At 47.2% G+C, this 12933-nt stretch overlaps 1 protein-coding gene across 1 annotated transcript in view; it reads left to right on the forward strand.

Moving 5' to 3' along the window:
• Positions 1–12933, forward strand: part of RAB2A (RAB2A, member RAS oncogene family) — a 92034-nt gene that overhangs the window by 26683 nt on the left and 52418 nt on the right. The window contains exon 2 of the mRNA XM_088469312.1: positions 7637–7708. Within this exon, the coding sequence (XP_088325438.1) occupies positions 7637–7708 (72 nt within the window). The remainder of the gene's footprint in view (positions 1–7636; positions 7709–12933) is intronic.

Here is a 12933-nt window from a genome sequence, read left to right on the forward strand (position 1 = left end):
GCCTGACGGTCCGGGTCTCCCCTTGGGGGATCCCAGGGTGGGAGGCCACCTGCTGCAGTTCTCTCGGTGTTGGTCGTTCACTACGACAGACACTTGGGTTCTGGAGGTGGTCTCTCACGGGTACGCCCTCTCCTTCCGGCACAGACCCCCGGCTCGATTCTTCACCACGGGTCTACCATCAGACCGGAACAAGGCTACGGAGCTGCGGAAGGTATTGCACACTATGCTCTAGGCTGGAGTTATAGTGCCTGTTCCATTCTCCCAGAGGGGCCAGGGTTTCTATTCAAATCTATTTTTGGTACAGAAACCCAATGGGTCACATCGTCCGATTCTCAACCTCAAAGCACTCAACAAGTCTTTGCGGGTCCCGAAGTTTCGGATGGAGACCCTACGGTCCATCATTCTGGCGCTGGAACCTGGTGACTACATGGTGTCATTGGACATACAGGACGCTATGGCGGTCATGGCGGCTTCTCTGCGGCTGCAAGTAGTCCGCATGTTGCCGTACTTGGACGACCTGTTATTGGTGGCAGGATCTCCAGAGCTCCTGTTACACCACTTGGACCTGACCATTGCACTGCTGCAACGGCACGGCTGGCTAATCAACTGGCAGAAGTCCACTCTAATCCCGTCTCGGAGGATTCTGCATCTTGGAGCCTTATTGGACTCGGGACAGCAAAGGATCTTCGTGACGGAGGACAAGATCTCTGCTTTACAGTCAAGGGTGCGCAGTTGTCTGCACAGCCGCCGGGTGTCCTTACACTCGGCGATGAGGTTACTGGGCTCCATGGTGTCGGTGTTCGACATGGTGGAATACGCCCAGTTTCACTCCAGACCTCTGCAGCACCTGATCCTGTCCAAGTGGAACGGGCTGCCTCAGTCTCTGAAGTTCCAGACGATTGTGCTCACCCCGGAGGTTCGCCTGTCCCTTGCGTGGTGGTTAAAGACGACCCACCTCAACAAGGGACGTCCGTTCTGGGTTCCAAATTGGGTCCTGTTGACAACGGACGCCAGTCTTCGGGGCTGGGGAGCAGTTTCGGGTCCACACTTGCTCCAGGGCAGGTGGACACCGACAGAAGCGGAGCTTCCAATAAATATCTTGGAACTCCGTGCGGTCTTCAATGCTCTCCTGCAGGCACAGCGGTTTCTCCAGGGTCACCCGGTGCAGGTCCAGTCGGACAATGCTACCACCGTGGCCTACATAAACAGGCAAGGAGGAACTCGCAGTCGGGCGGCTCTCGTAGAGGTCTCTCGGATCCTGGTTTGGGCGGAGCGCAATCTTCCGGCCATATCAGCGGTCTTCATCCCGGGAGTGCTAAATTGGGAGGCGGACTTTCTAAGTCGCCAGGACGTTCATCCAGGGGAATGGTCCCTGCACCCGGACGTTTTTCAACTACTGGTGGACAGGTGGGGTCTTCCAGAAATCGACCTCATGGCGTCCCGGCACAACAACAAGTTGCCGGTGTACGGGTCTCGCACAAGAGACGAAGGGGCGTCTCTGGTGGATGCTCTGTCCGTCCGGTGGACGTTCAGGTTCGCATACCTGTTCCCTCCGGTCTCCCTTCTTCCACGGGTAATCCGGAAATTCAAACAGGAAGGAGGGACGCTCCTGTTGATAGCTCCCGCGTGGCCCAGACGGCACTGGTTCTCAGACCTTCAGGGTCTGTCCGTGGACAGTCCTCTGTGGTTGCCGCTACGACCGGACCTTCTGTCTCAGGGTCCTTGTCTTCACCCGGACCTGACTCGGCTGTCTTTGGCGGCGTGGCTGTTGAGACGGCCATGCTGAGGTCCTGGGGGTTTTCCAGCTCTGTGGTGCGTACCATGTTACGAGCTCGGAAACCGTCTTCCGCGAGGATATACCATCGCGTGTGGCATACGTTCTTCCAGTGGTGTCGACCGAGAGGTTATGCACCGCGGGAGTTTCGTCTGTCTCGGATTCTCGCCTTCCTGCAAGCGGGACTAGATCATGGGCTTCGCCTTGCTTCTTTGAAGGTACAGGTTTCGGCCCTATCTGTCTGGTTTCACCGTAGGATTGCTACAATCCCGGATGTGCGCACCTTTATGCAAGGTGTTCTCCGTATTCAGCCGCCCTTTGTTCCACCTGTGGCGCCTTGGGATTTGGCTGTGGTCCTGAGGGCTCTCCAAGGACCGCCGTTTGAACCACTGGGCTCAGTGGATATTAAATGGCTAACAGCTAAGACTGTTTTCCTTCTGGCCGTTGCTTCAGCCAGACGTGTTTCTGAGTTAGGGGCTCTTTCTTGTAGACCCCCTTTCTTGGTTTTTCATGGGAACAGGGCAGTGCTCCGCACTCGGCCCGAGTTTCTTCCCAAAGTTGTTTCCCAGTTTCATGTTAACGAGGAAATAGTTGTTCCGGCCTTTAACTCACCGGGTCTTTCCGTGGGTGAGGCCTCTTTGGATGTTGTGCGGGCCTTAAGGACTTATGTTGACCGCACTACTTTGTTTAGGAAGTCGGACGCTTTGTTGTCCTCTATGGCTTCTGTAAAAAGGGTTGGCCTGCTTCAAAGCAAACTTTGGCAGCCTGGATCCGTATTGCTATTTCTGAAGCTTATCTTCATGAAGGCCTACCGGTCCCTCCTTCTCTGAAGGCTCATTCCACTAGGTCTGTGGGTCCTTCGTGGGCAGCTCGACGTGGTGCCTCGGCAGTTCAGATCTGCAAGGCTGCTACGTGGTCTTCTGTCCATACCTTCGTGAGGTATTACAGGTTTGACACCTTCGCCTCTCAGGATGCTTCCTTCGGGCGGCGGATTCTCCTTTCTGCACAGGAGCGTCCCCACCCTTAAAGGATACTGCTTTGGGACATCCCCAAGGTATCCTGTGGATACCCTATGGACCCTGAAGTAGAAAATATGAGATATGGTAAGAACTTACCCTTGTTATCTCTATTTCTACGAAGTCCATAGGGTTCCACAGGACTCCCGCCCTGTCGCACCTGTGCTGCAGATGGGCTTTGCTCTGGTCACCGGTTTTCCGTCTCCCTCTGGTGAGAATGTGATTCTTGTATGTGTCCAGATCTTTGTTCTCTCTCTTCCTTCTCCTCCTCCGGCCTATGGCTTGGTAACTAACTGAGGTGCCTTGGCCCGGGGGCGGGGTATAGGAGGGGGACCTAGTGCATCCTGGGAGGCTGAAAGCTTAACTCTTTGGTGCCCTGCGACTGACGTCACACCTATACCCCAAGGTATCCTGTGGAACCCTATGGACTTCGTAGAAATAGAGATAACAAGGGTAAGTTCTTACCATATCTCATATTTTTGCACTCCTACATTTGCTGACCTGCTAAGCCTTCGGTCATACAAACTGGTGCATTTGCTTATGGCATCAAAATAGTATTTGGTCTGCGGGGCTCATGTTTTTGCTAAATGAAACCTCCGTGTTTTACATGTTCACTATGTTTCTACAAGAGCGAGAAGGACTCTCTTTATTATTATTATTACTTTTGTTTTTCTTAATGTAGCCAAGGTCCAACTATGAAGGTTATTGGCAAGGTTGTCTATTAGTGGTGGTGATGCTAAGTGTTTATAGTTTTTTTGCTGCTGAAAAATGACACCCATTGAACTAAAGGTAGAAATTGCAGTAAAAAAGTCAGCTATATAAAGTTAAATCATATATTTAATGGTGGAATACCTTTAACACCACTGTAAGGGAAAGACTGACTTGGGGCAGTGGCTTATGTTGAAATCATAACCCATCGTTCTGTTGGCTAGGAAAATGAAAAGATATTAAAAGGCCACAAAATGTCAAAATTAACAAAACAAACAATGAAGCCATCTATTTTAATGCAGTTATCATATTGTCATTTAGCTCCTTTACTCTATCTTCACATAATGTGTATAAACAATATCTATGCATAAAGCAACTTTTACTGCTTTGCAATTCTTCCAGTTTTCTGCTATCCCTTCTCCCATTTGGACCGTTGTTATGTATGTATGTAGTAGGGTCTGGGGATTTAACATTTTGGCCTTGTTGTGCATTACTTTGCTATGATTATAGAACTCTCAATTTTACTTTTCTCCCTTTTACTTGCTCTTTATTACAGGTTCTCTCTACTCCAGTTTAGATATGTCCCCAGATCTTGGGGGTGATTTAATTAAACGCAATGTAGGGGTGAATTAATACTATTTTTTGAAGTTCGCAATTAGACTTAGGACTGAACATATTACAGGTTGAGTCTCCCATATCCAAAATGCTTGGGACCAGGGGTATTTTGGATAACTGAATATTCCATATTTTGGAATATTTGCATATCATAATAAAATATCTTGGGAATGGGACCCCAATATACACACACAATGCATTTATGTGATATATAGACCTTATACACACAGCCTGCAGGTCATTTTATTCAATATTTTCAATAATTTTGTGGCTCAAGCAAAGTTTATGTATAGAAATGAAATCAATTTGTTTCATATACACCTTATACACATAGCCTGAAGGTAATTTTTATACAATATTTTTAAAAATTTGTGCCTTTAGACAAAGTTTGTGTACATTGAACCATCAAAAATCAAAGGTTTCATTATCTCAGTCATGCCGAAATTATTCCGTATTTCGGAATATTTTGGATATGGGAGACTCAACCTGTATATCTGGAAGTGGTGAGCAATATAATACCTTTTTATATCGTCCTCAGGAGATTCCTATCTGTCTTTTGCCACCATCCTATTAAAGAGTACATCTGTATGTCATATACCTTTAAACCTAAAGTGACACTGATTTTATACAGTCAGGTGCATAAATATTGGGACATTGACAGAATTTTCATATTTTGGCCTATATTCACCACCACAATGGCTTTGAAATAAAACAAACAAGATGGGCTTTAACTGCAGACTTTCAGATTTAATTTGAGGGTAATTGCATTCAAATCAGGTGAACGGTGTAGGAATAACAACAGTTTCTATATGTGCCTCCCACTTTTTAAGGGGCCAAAAGTAATGGGACTATCAACTCAAAAGCTATTTCATGGACAGGTGTGGGCTATTCCCTCGTTATTTCATTATCAATTAAGCAGGTAAAAGGTCTGGAGTCGATTCTAGGTGTGACATTTGCATTTGGAATCAGTTGCTGTCGACTCTCAATATGAGATCCAAAGAGCTGTCACTATCAGTGAAGCAAGCCATCATTAGGCTGAAAAATCAAAACAAACCCATCAGAGAGATAGCAAAAACATTAGGTGTGGCCAAATCAACTGTTTGGAACATTCTTAAAAAGAAAGAACGCACCAGAGAGCTCGGCAACACCAAAAGACCCGGAAGACCACGAAAAACAACTGTGGTGGATGACAGAAGAATTATTTCCCTGGTGAAGAAAAACCCCTTCAGAACAGTTGGCCAAATCAAGAACACTCTCCAGGAGGTTGGTGTATATGTGTCAAAGTCAACAATCAAGAGAAGACTTCACAAGAGTGAATATAGAGGGTTCACCACAAGATGTAAACCATTGGTGAGCCATAAAAACAGGAAGACCAGATTAGAGTTTGCCAAACAACATCTAAAAAAAGCCATTACAGTTCAGGAACAACAGATGAGACAAAGATCAACTTGTACCAGAGAGATGGGAAGAGAAGAGTATGGAGAAGGAAAGGAACTGCTCATGATCCAAAACATACCACCTCATAAGTGAAGCATGGTGGTGGTAGTTTCATGGCGTGGGCATGTATGGCTGCCAATGGAACTGGTTCCCTTGTATTTATTGATGATGTGAGTGCAGACAAAAGCAACAGAATGAATTCTGAAGTGTTTTGGGCAATATTATATGCTCATATTCAGTCAAATGTTTCAGGACTCATTGGACGGCGCTTCACAGTGCAGATGGACAATGACCCGAAGCATACTGCAAAAGCAACCAAAGAGGTTTTTTAAGACTAAAAAGTGTAATGTTATGCAATGGCCAAGTCAATCCCCTGACCTGAATCCGATTGAGCATGCATTTCACTTGATGAAGACAAAACTGAAGGGAAAATGCCCCAAGAACAAGCAGGAACTGAAGACATTTGCAGTAGAGGCCTGGCAGAGCATCACCAGGGATGAAACCCAGCGTCTGGTGATGTCTATGCGTTCCAGACTTCAGGCTGTAATTGCCTGCAAAGGATTTGCAACAAAGTATTAAAAAGTGAAAGTTAGATGTAGGATTGTTTAGTTTGTCCCATTACTTTTGGTCCCTTAAAAAGTGGGAGGCACATATAGAAACTGTTGTAATTCCTACACCGTTCACCTGATTTGGATGTAATTACCCTCAAATTAAATCTGAAAGTCTGCAGTTAAAGCACATCTTGTTTGTTCCATTTCAAAGCCATTGTGGTGGTGAATAGAGGACAAAATATGAAAATTCTGTCAATGTCCCAATATTTATGCACCTGACTGTATATACTGTTGGTGTAGTTATTGTGCTTTGTATTACTTTTATAAGTATAATGTTGTGTAGATTAATTTTAAGTAAAGCAATTTTTAATTATATACATTGGTCTCATGGGATGTATTTTTATTCAATTAATTATGTTATAAGCTGCATAGCAAAATTCATTTTTCCTAGTCTGCTTTTTTGAAGCTGCTCAAAAATGCTTTGTAATACACTACTGCACTTGGCGTGGGCACTGAAGAAGGTGAAGTTATTTGAATTGTACTGTACTTCTGTAATTGTGGATTGAGTGAGCTAGCAAATTCTGTCTATGTGGGCACGTTCGTGTGATCCACAACTCAGGCTTAGAGAAAAGAGATTGATATTGGAAATTTTTAACCGTATACATTGAAACTCTTAATGGGTCTCCTCAATTATCAGCACTCATAGTTTCAATGCAAACCGATTCTTCTGGTAATAAAAGTAGCCCATCAGTTTATTTGGATCTATTAGCTTTGTCTAGTATGGGAGGTATGCAGGCATCAAGTTGGCATTCAGAATGTCGACATGCTCTGAATGTCAACATACATGTCAACATTGTAAATGTTGACCGCCAGAATGTTGACACAGGATTTTAGAGTTAGGCTTGGGTATACATTGAATATCCCATTGTTGCACATTCTAACTGTTGACATTATGGGGGGAATTCAGTTGTTAACATCCACGTCTGCTACTAATGGACGCCCAATGGAGCAATTAAATTGTTACTCTGGCAGCGAGTAGCTGTAGAGCCACACATTTGTGCTTGCACCCTCCTATAATGTCAGTGTCAACATAATGTACCACATCCTCATGGGAGATCTAATGCAGAAGCTTTTGTGCTTGACATTCAACAGAGTTTACTTTCAACACTTTATATAATGATCATGGGGCCAATGACCAATCTGTTGAGGGCCTGCTCCATTCAGTTGACCTCTGGTTATAAGAGGTCATAGCAGGGAGAGACTCTGTTTAGCCACAGCACTGGGTCTGCATTGCGTGCTGATTACAAGATTGATGGACTGTTCTGCATACTTGTCACCAGTATTTTGTTTGTGTATTTAAAGTGTGTAAGTGAAATAGGTTTTCTTCATTTTTGCTATCTGACATTTTGCTGTGTCTTTATTGGAGAAAGCTTTATTATTAAAGTAAAAAAAAAAAAAAAAATATGCAAATATTAATCTATCATTTCAAGGGCCTATTGTTTTCTATAACTAGCTGTTCTGTTTTTTCTTTATAGGTGTCGGTAAATCATGCCTCCTTTTGCAGTTCACAGACAAGAGGTTCCAGCCTGTTCACGATCTGACAATTGGTAAGTTACTCTTGGTGAACAATTAAGGCCAATTTCTGTATTGGTAAAACCCCTTAATATCATAACTTCACGGGCACTGTAGAGTGAAGTGGAAATGATCATATGAATGGATTTCCAACCTATATGGTAAAGTGCTGGCTATGGCAACTGTTCAAGCAGTGTCAACAGATCAATCATAGGTAATTTAAACATCTTAAATGACCTAAGCAGTACATAGCCATAGCTCTGCTTATCCCTATGCTGTCACAGCACCTTTGTACCTGTACTTGTGTATTCACTCACCCGCCTTGCAGCTCTGTCTGCATGTAAGCATTGCCATGTCTGTGGGAACCGTCATGAGAATAGTGTATATGTGCCAGAGGAAGCAAGGGGATTTCCTTCCATATTAATACGTCATCCCCCAACATCACCACTGCTTAATGAGCCCTGAGAGACACTGAACACACCTCTGCTCCGGACCTGCATGGAAACTATGCATTGTACTTTATTGATAATTTTATAATTGCTGCAAGATCCACATTAGGACTAGGGATGTGCAGGCTCGGATTTACTCGGTTCTTATCGCCACTTTACCGCAAATTCGGATTTATTATATTGGCTATCCAAAACACATGATAGGCGATAGCCAATAAAATGACGTTTTGAGATCCGAGTAAATCCGAGCCTGCACATCCCTAATTAGGACAAGCAGCTACTAACCAATCAGAGCAGGTTTCTGAATCTCTGATTAATAAGGAGCAATATCTGTATTGGTTAGTTTTAGAAGGGGCTTGTTCCTAATTGTTTACTAAAACCTACAAAACTGATTTACATAGATTGGTAACAGATGGTTTCAGATATGGCTTTTTTTTTTTCTTGTTAAACTTCTATTTATTTTATTTTTTAATTGTAGCTCTACAAACTCCAGCATGCTCTGGCAGCTATAGGTTTGTATGCCGGCAAGCTGCTTATGGCTGCCAGGGCATGCTGGGGCCAGTAGTGTCAGATATAAATCTACTAATTTCTTAGGTTTAATTACTTCTTACCCCAACTCCTTCCAGCAGAGGTTTTGGAAGAAGCTACACTGCTTTCAGCATTTGGCAGTTTTTCTTAGGTGACGGGCTGAAAGGGCTGGGTTACATTATGACAAGGGGCAACCCCACACTGTAAGTTTGCCTAATATAGTGTGACCATCCCAACTTATCCCCAACTTTGGATGAACATGTGAACCTGGTCACAGTATGGGAATTTTACATGTACAATTGTAAATATGAGCATTTATACAAGGCATCTGATATTTTATGTAAAACATGCCTGGGGAAATTTTTTTTTAAATAACTCAGTATGTCAGAATATAGAGGAAAATGATGGCAAAATAATGCACATTTGTTCCTTTATTGTACATAATGACTGTTTTAGGTTGATTTTACATTACTTCATTAAAACTCAGAGTAATGCTGGCCATACACCTGCACGATTTCAGGCTGATCGGCCAATTTTCAACGAGTCGTACGATGAATCATGTAGAAATTGTGTATTTTTTAAGTAGGATACGATCCGATGCACACTCCCACAGCTCCTCAAATGTATCATATGATCAGATGTGCAGCCCATTTTATCCATTGTATCGTGTGCAGATGTGTATTTTGTGCATGCAATGCATCGTGCGTCCATTCATGTAATTTCAAATACTTTTTCCTGACGAGCGATCGTACGACAGATTGTGTGCAGAGAAAAACAACAAATCGTGCAGCCAGGGAGCTCCGGGGAGTCGTACGGTGAATCTTATGCTGGTCGTACAGGTGTATGGCCAGTATTAGACTTTCTACTTCAGGGTCCACAGGGTGACCTTGGGGGTATAGCTGGATCCTGGATCCTCGGGCACCACGGAGTTAAAGCTTTCAGCTGCTCCCAGGATGCACTTGGGTCCAACCTCCCCTATACCCCGCCCCCGAGCCACAGGCACCTCAGTTTAAGATGGTGCCCGGCCAGAGTCAGGTCATCCTGCGGGGGGGGGGGGGGGGGGGGGCTGCAGGAGCAGCCCCCTAAAGCTTTTTTAACTTAGTTAAATTTATTTATTTTTTTGACTAGAGTTTTTTTCTCCAGAGCGGCAGCGATGGGCTGTCTGTACAGACGCCCACGCTGCCGCTCCTTCTCCCTGCTGGCGCCGCGACCCCAGCACTGAACTGGTGATCGCGGCGGGGGAAGCCAGAGTCTGTACTAGCCGGACTCTGGCTTCCCCCGGGACTGCTGCCGGAAGACGCCGGGGAGATTAAGGTAAGCCGCGCACCGCTGATTAGCGGCGGTGCGCGGATTCCTTGTAAATGCAGTCCCATGCCCCCGGTCTAGGGGACAGACCAGGGGCGCTAGCGGTGGCGGCGGGCCCCCCCTCCATCGGAGGCATACCGCGCCAGACCACTAGACCACCAGGGTAAATTAAGCGGCAAGCGGGATGATGCAACCTTGGGGGTTAAATATGCTAGCCAGGGGAGGAAGCCTTCCCTGTCAGCGGCTCCTCCCATCAGCTCAGCGCGCCTTTCAGCTCGGAGTCTGGCGTCGCTGAGCTGCAGATTACTCGGGCCACTCCTCCTCTGAGGTCTCCAGCGGCCATTTTCTTACTGGCAGCGCAGATCTTCAGGGAGCACGCGGACCAGTCCCCCTGTGTACCTCTCCCCTGCAAAAGGACAATATATAGTGCTGTACACAGCACTATAGCCCTCCCAGACACTGAATCTAGGAGGTTGATTGTAGTGGAAAGGTGCAGTGAGTATATCTTCTCTGCATGGTATGTGACTTTTGCTAGTGCTGCCTGTCTGTGTATTTTTTCTACTTACTGTCAGCTTATACCTATCCCTTTCCTTCTCCTACAAGCCCTACAGGTGTGCGGGGGAAGGGTGTTTCTACTGACCTCACCTATATAGATCACGTGTTTGTGAGGTCCGTCACATACAGTTGTGTGCTACACAGTACCATATTGTGGGCTGTTGTTCAGCACACTGGTGAGTGCGCACGTTTTCTTCCTAAGTCATGTCTGAGGAGGAGATTGAGCACTCCGGGGCTCCGGTATTGTTCTCCTGCAGGCGTTGTTCTGCAGGAGTGGATAGGGAAGATTTGTCACAGGACGGCCTGTGCGGACGGTGCCAGGCGCTCCCTGGTATGTCTAAACCTCCCATGTCGCAGGAGCCACCATGGGCGATGTTTTCCTAGGTGCTGGTGTCCATCGCGGACCGTCTGTCGGTCCCGACTGCCGCCCCTACTAGGGCGTTGCCTCTGCCTGCCATTCCCCGGGTGTCCCACAATTCTTGCAGACTCCCCCGGGGTCTCAGCCTGTTGGTCCCTATACGGGGTTGCCAATGTATATTCAGTCCACCCCTGTGGCACAGCAGGCTGTGGTGCCGTTTCAGGGTCCTGTGGCATCTCCTCCACCCTGGGTGGATGCGCTTTCCCACACTGTCCAAGATTTGGCGGCAGCATCTTCGGCTTTTCAGTCGATGTTGCGCAGTGACGTGCCCTCCAGGGCGTCTAAACGCTCAGTCATGGCGCAGGCTGCGCATCTTTCGGATTCTGAGGGGTCCTCGGATGATGGTGAGGTGCAGGATGACTCAGCCTCAGATGCCTCAGTCCAGGAGGTAGACACTAAGTCTTCCATCAATGTGCAGGCTCTGGTTAAGGCGGTGCGGGCCATTCTTCTGATTGAGGATGAGGCACCCGCTCCCAAGTCGAGGTATCCTAGTTTTAAAAAAGCTAAGGTTACTTCTGCAGCGTTCCCCTTGTCTGATCAGTTGACTGATCACATGGCGGTGGCCTGGCAGACACCCAGTAAGCGTTTCCTGCCACAGAAACGCTTGGCGTCCAATTATCCATTCCCGGAAGTGCATTGTAAGAAATGGGAAACTCCGCCTGCAGTCGATTCCCATGTAACACGCCTCATCAGGAGTGCTACTTTGCCATTGCCGTCTATATCCTCGCTGAAGGATCCTACGGACAGGAAGGTGGAGACTTGTCTAAAGTCTATTTATTCTCTCTCGGGCTGTAGCCCGGCCGTCCATGGCCATCTCCTGGGTGGCCAAGGCCATTGAGGGGTGGGCCAACGCCTTGGAGGACACGTTTACGGATGAAGCTCCAGACGTCCAGAGGGCGTTGTTAGGACAGATGAGAGATGCCGCCTCCTACATTGGAGAAGCATCGTTGGATGCTAGCCTGTTGACCTCTAGGGTTTCGGCGGCAGCAGTGTCTGCTCGTAGATCCTTGTGGTTGCGGTCTTGGAGAGCAGACGCGGATTCAAAGAAAGGCTTGGAGGCCTTACCTTTTAATGGAGAATTACTATTTGGTCCGGACCTGGACAAAATAGTAGATACCCTGGCAAAATCCAAGTCAGCCTTCCTCCCTTCAGCTACTACACCTGCTAAGGACCGGAGCTCGGCCTTTCGTTCCTTTCGGGTTCAGGGCAAGGCAAAGGGTCAGTCCTTCCCGAGGCAGTCTGCACCCAAGACCGCCTCAAAGCCAAAGAAGCAAGCCTGGAGTGCTAGGTGCCCTTCTTCCAAGCAAGAAGTTAAGCCTTCTGCGTGATGGGACGGGCCTCCCTCTGGGGGACCCCAGAGTGGGAGGCCGACTTCTTCAATTCGCCCAGTGCTGGCACAATACCACCACGGATGCCTGGGTGCGAGAAGTGGTCTCCCAGGGGTACGCCCTGTCTTTTCGGCACAGGCCGCCTGGCCAGTTTTCTTGCACAAGTCCTTCTCAGGACAAAACCAAGGCCTTGCAGGTTCAGGAAGCCATAGAGACCTTGTTGACGGCGGGGGTCATTATACCCGTGCCACAGTCTCAACGTGGGATGGGGTATTACTCTACGCTGTTTCTGGTGCAGAAACCCAATGGCTCTCATCGCCCCATCCTCAATTTGAAGTCCCTGAACAGGTTTCTCAGGGTTCCCAAATTCAGGATGGAAACTTTGCGTTCTATCATTCTGGCGATGGAACCGGGGGACTATATGGTCTCCCTGGATATCCAGGACGCCTACCTCCATGTGCCTATAGCAACATCGCACCAACGGTTTCTACGGTTTGCTATTCTCCACAACCACTACCAATTCAGGGCTCTACCCTTTGGTCTCTCCACGGCACCAAGGGTATTTACCAAGGTGATGGCGGTCATGGCGGCTCATCTTCGGAGCCAGGGAATACGGTTGCTACCGTATCTAGACGACCTCCTCTTGCTGGCAAGCTCCCCGGAGGTACTGATCCAGC

The sequence above is a fragment of the Taudactylus pleione genome, unplaced genomic scaffold, assembly GCF_031769625.1.
Source record: "Taudactylus pleione unplaced genomic scaffold, aTauple2 ptg000090l, whole genome shotgun sequence".
NCBI classification, from domain to species: Eukaryota; Metazoa; Chordata; class Amphibia; order Anura; family Myobatrachidae; genus Taudactylus; species Taudactylus pleione.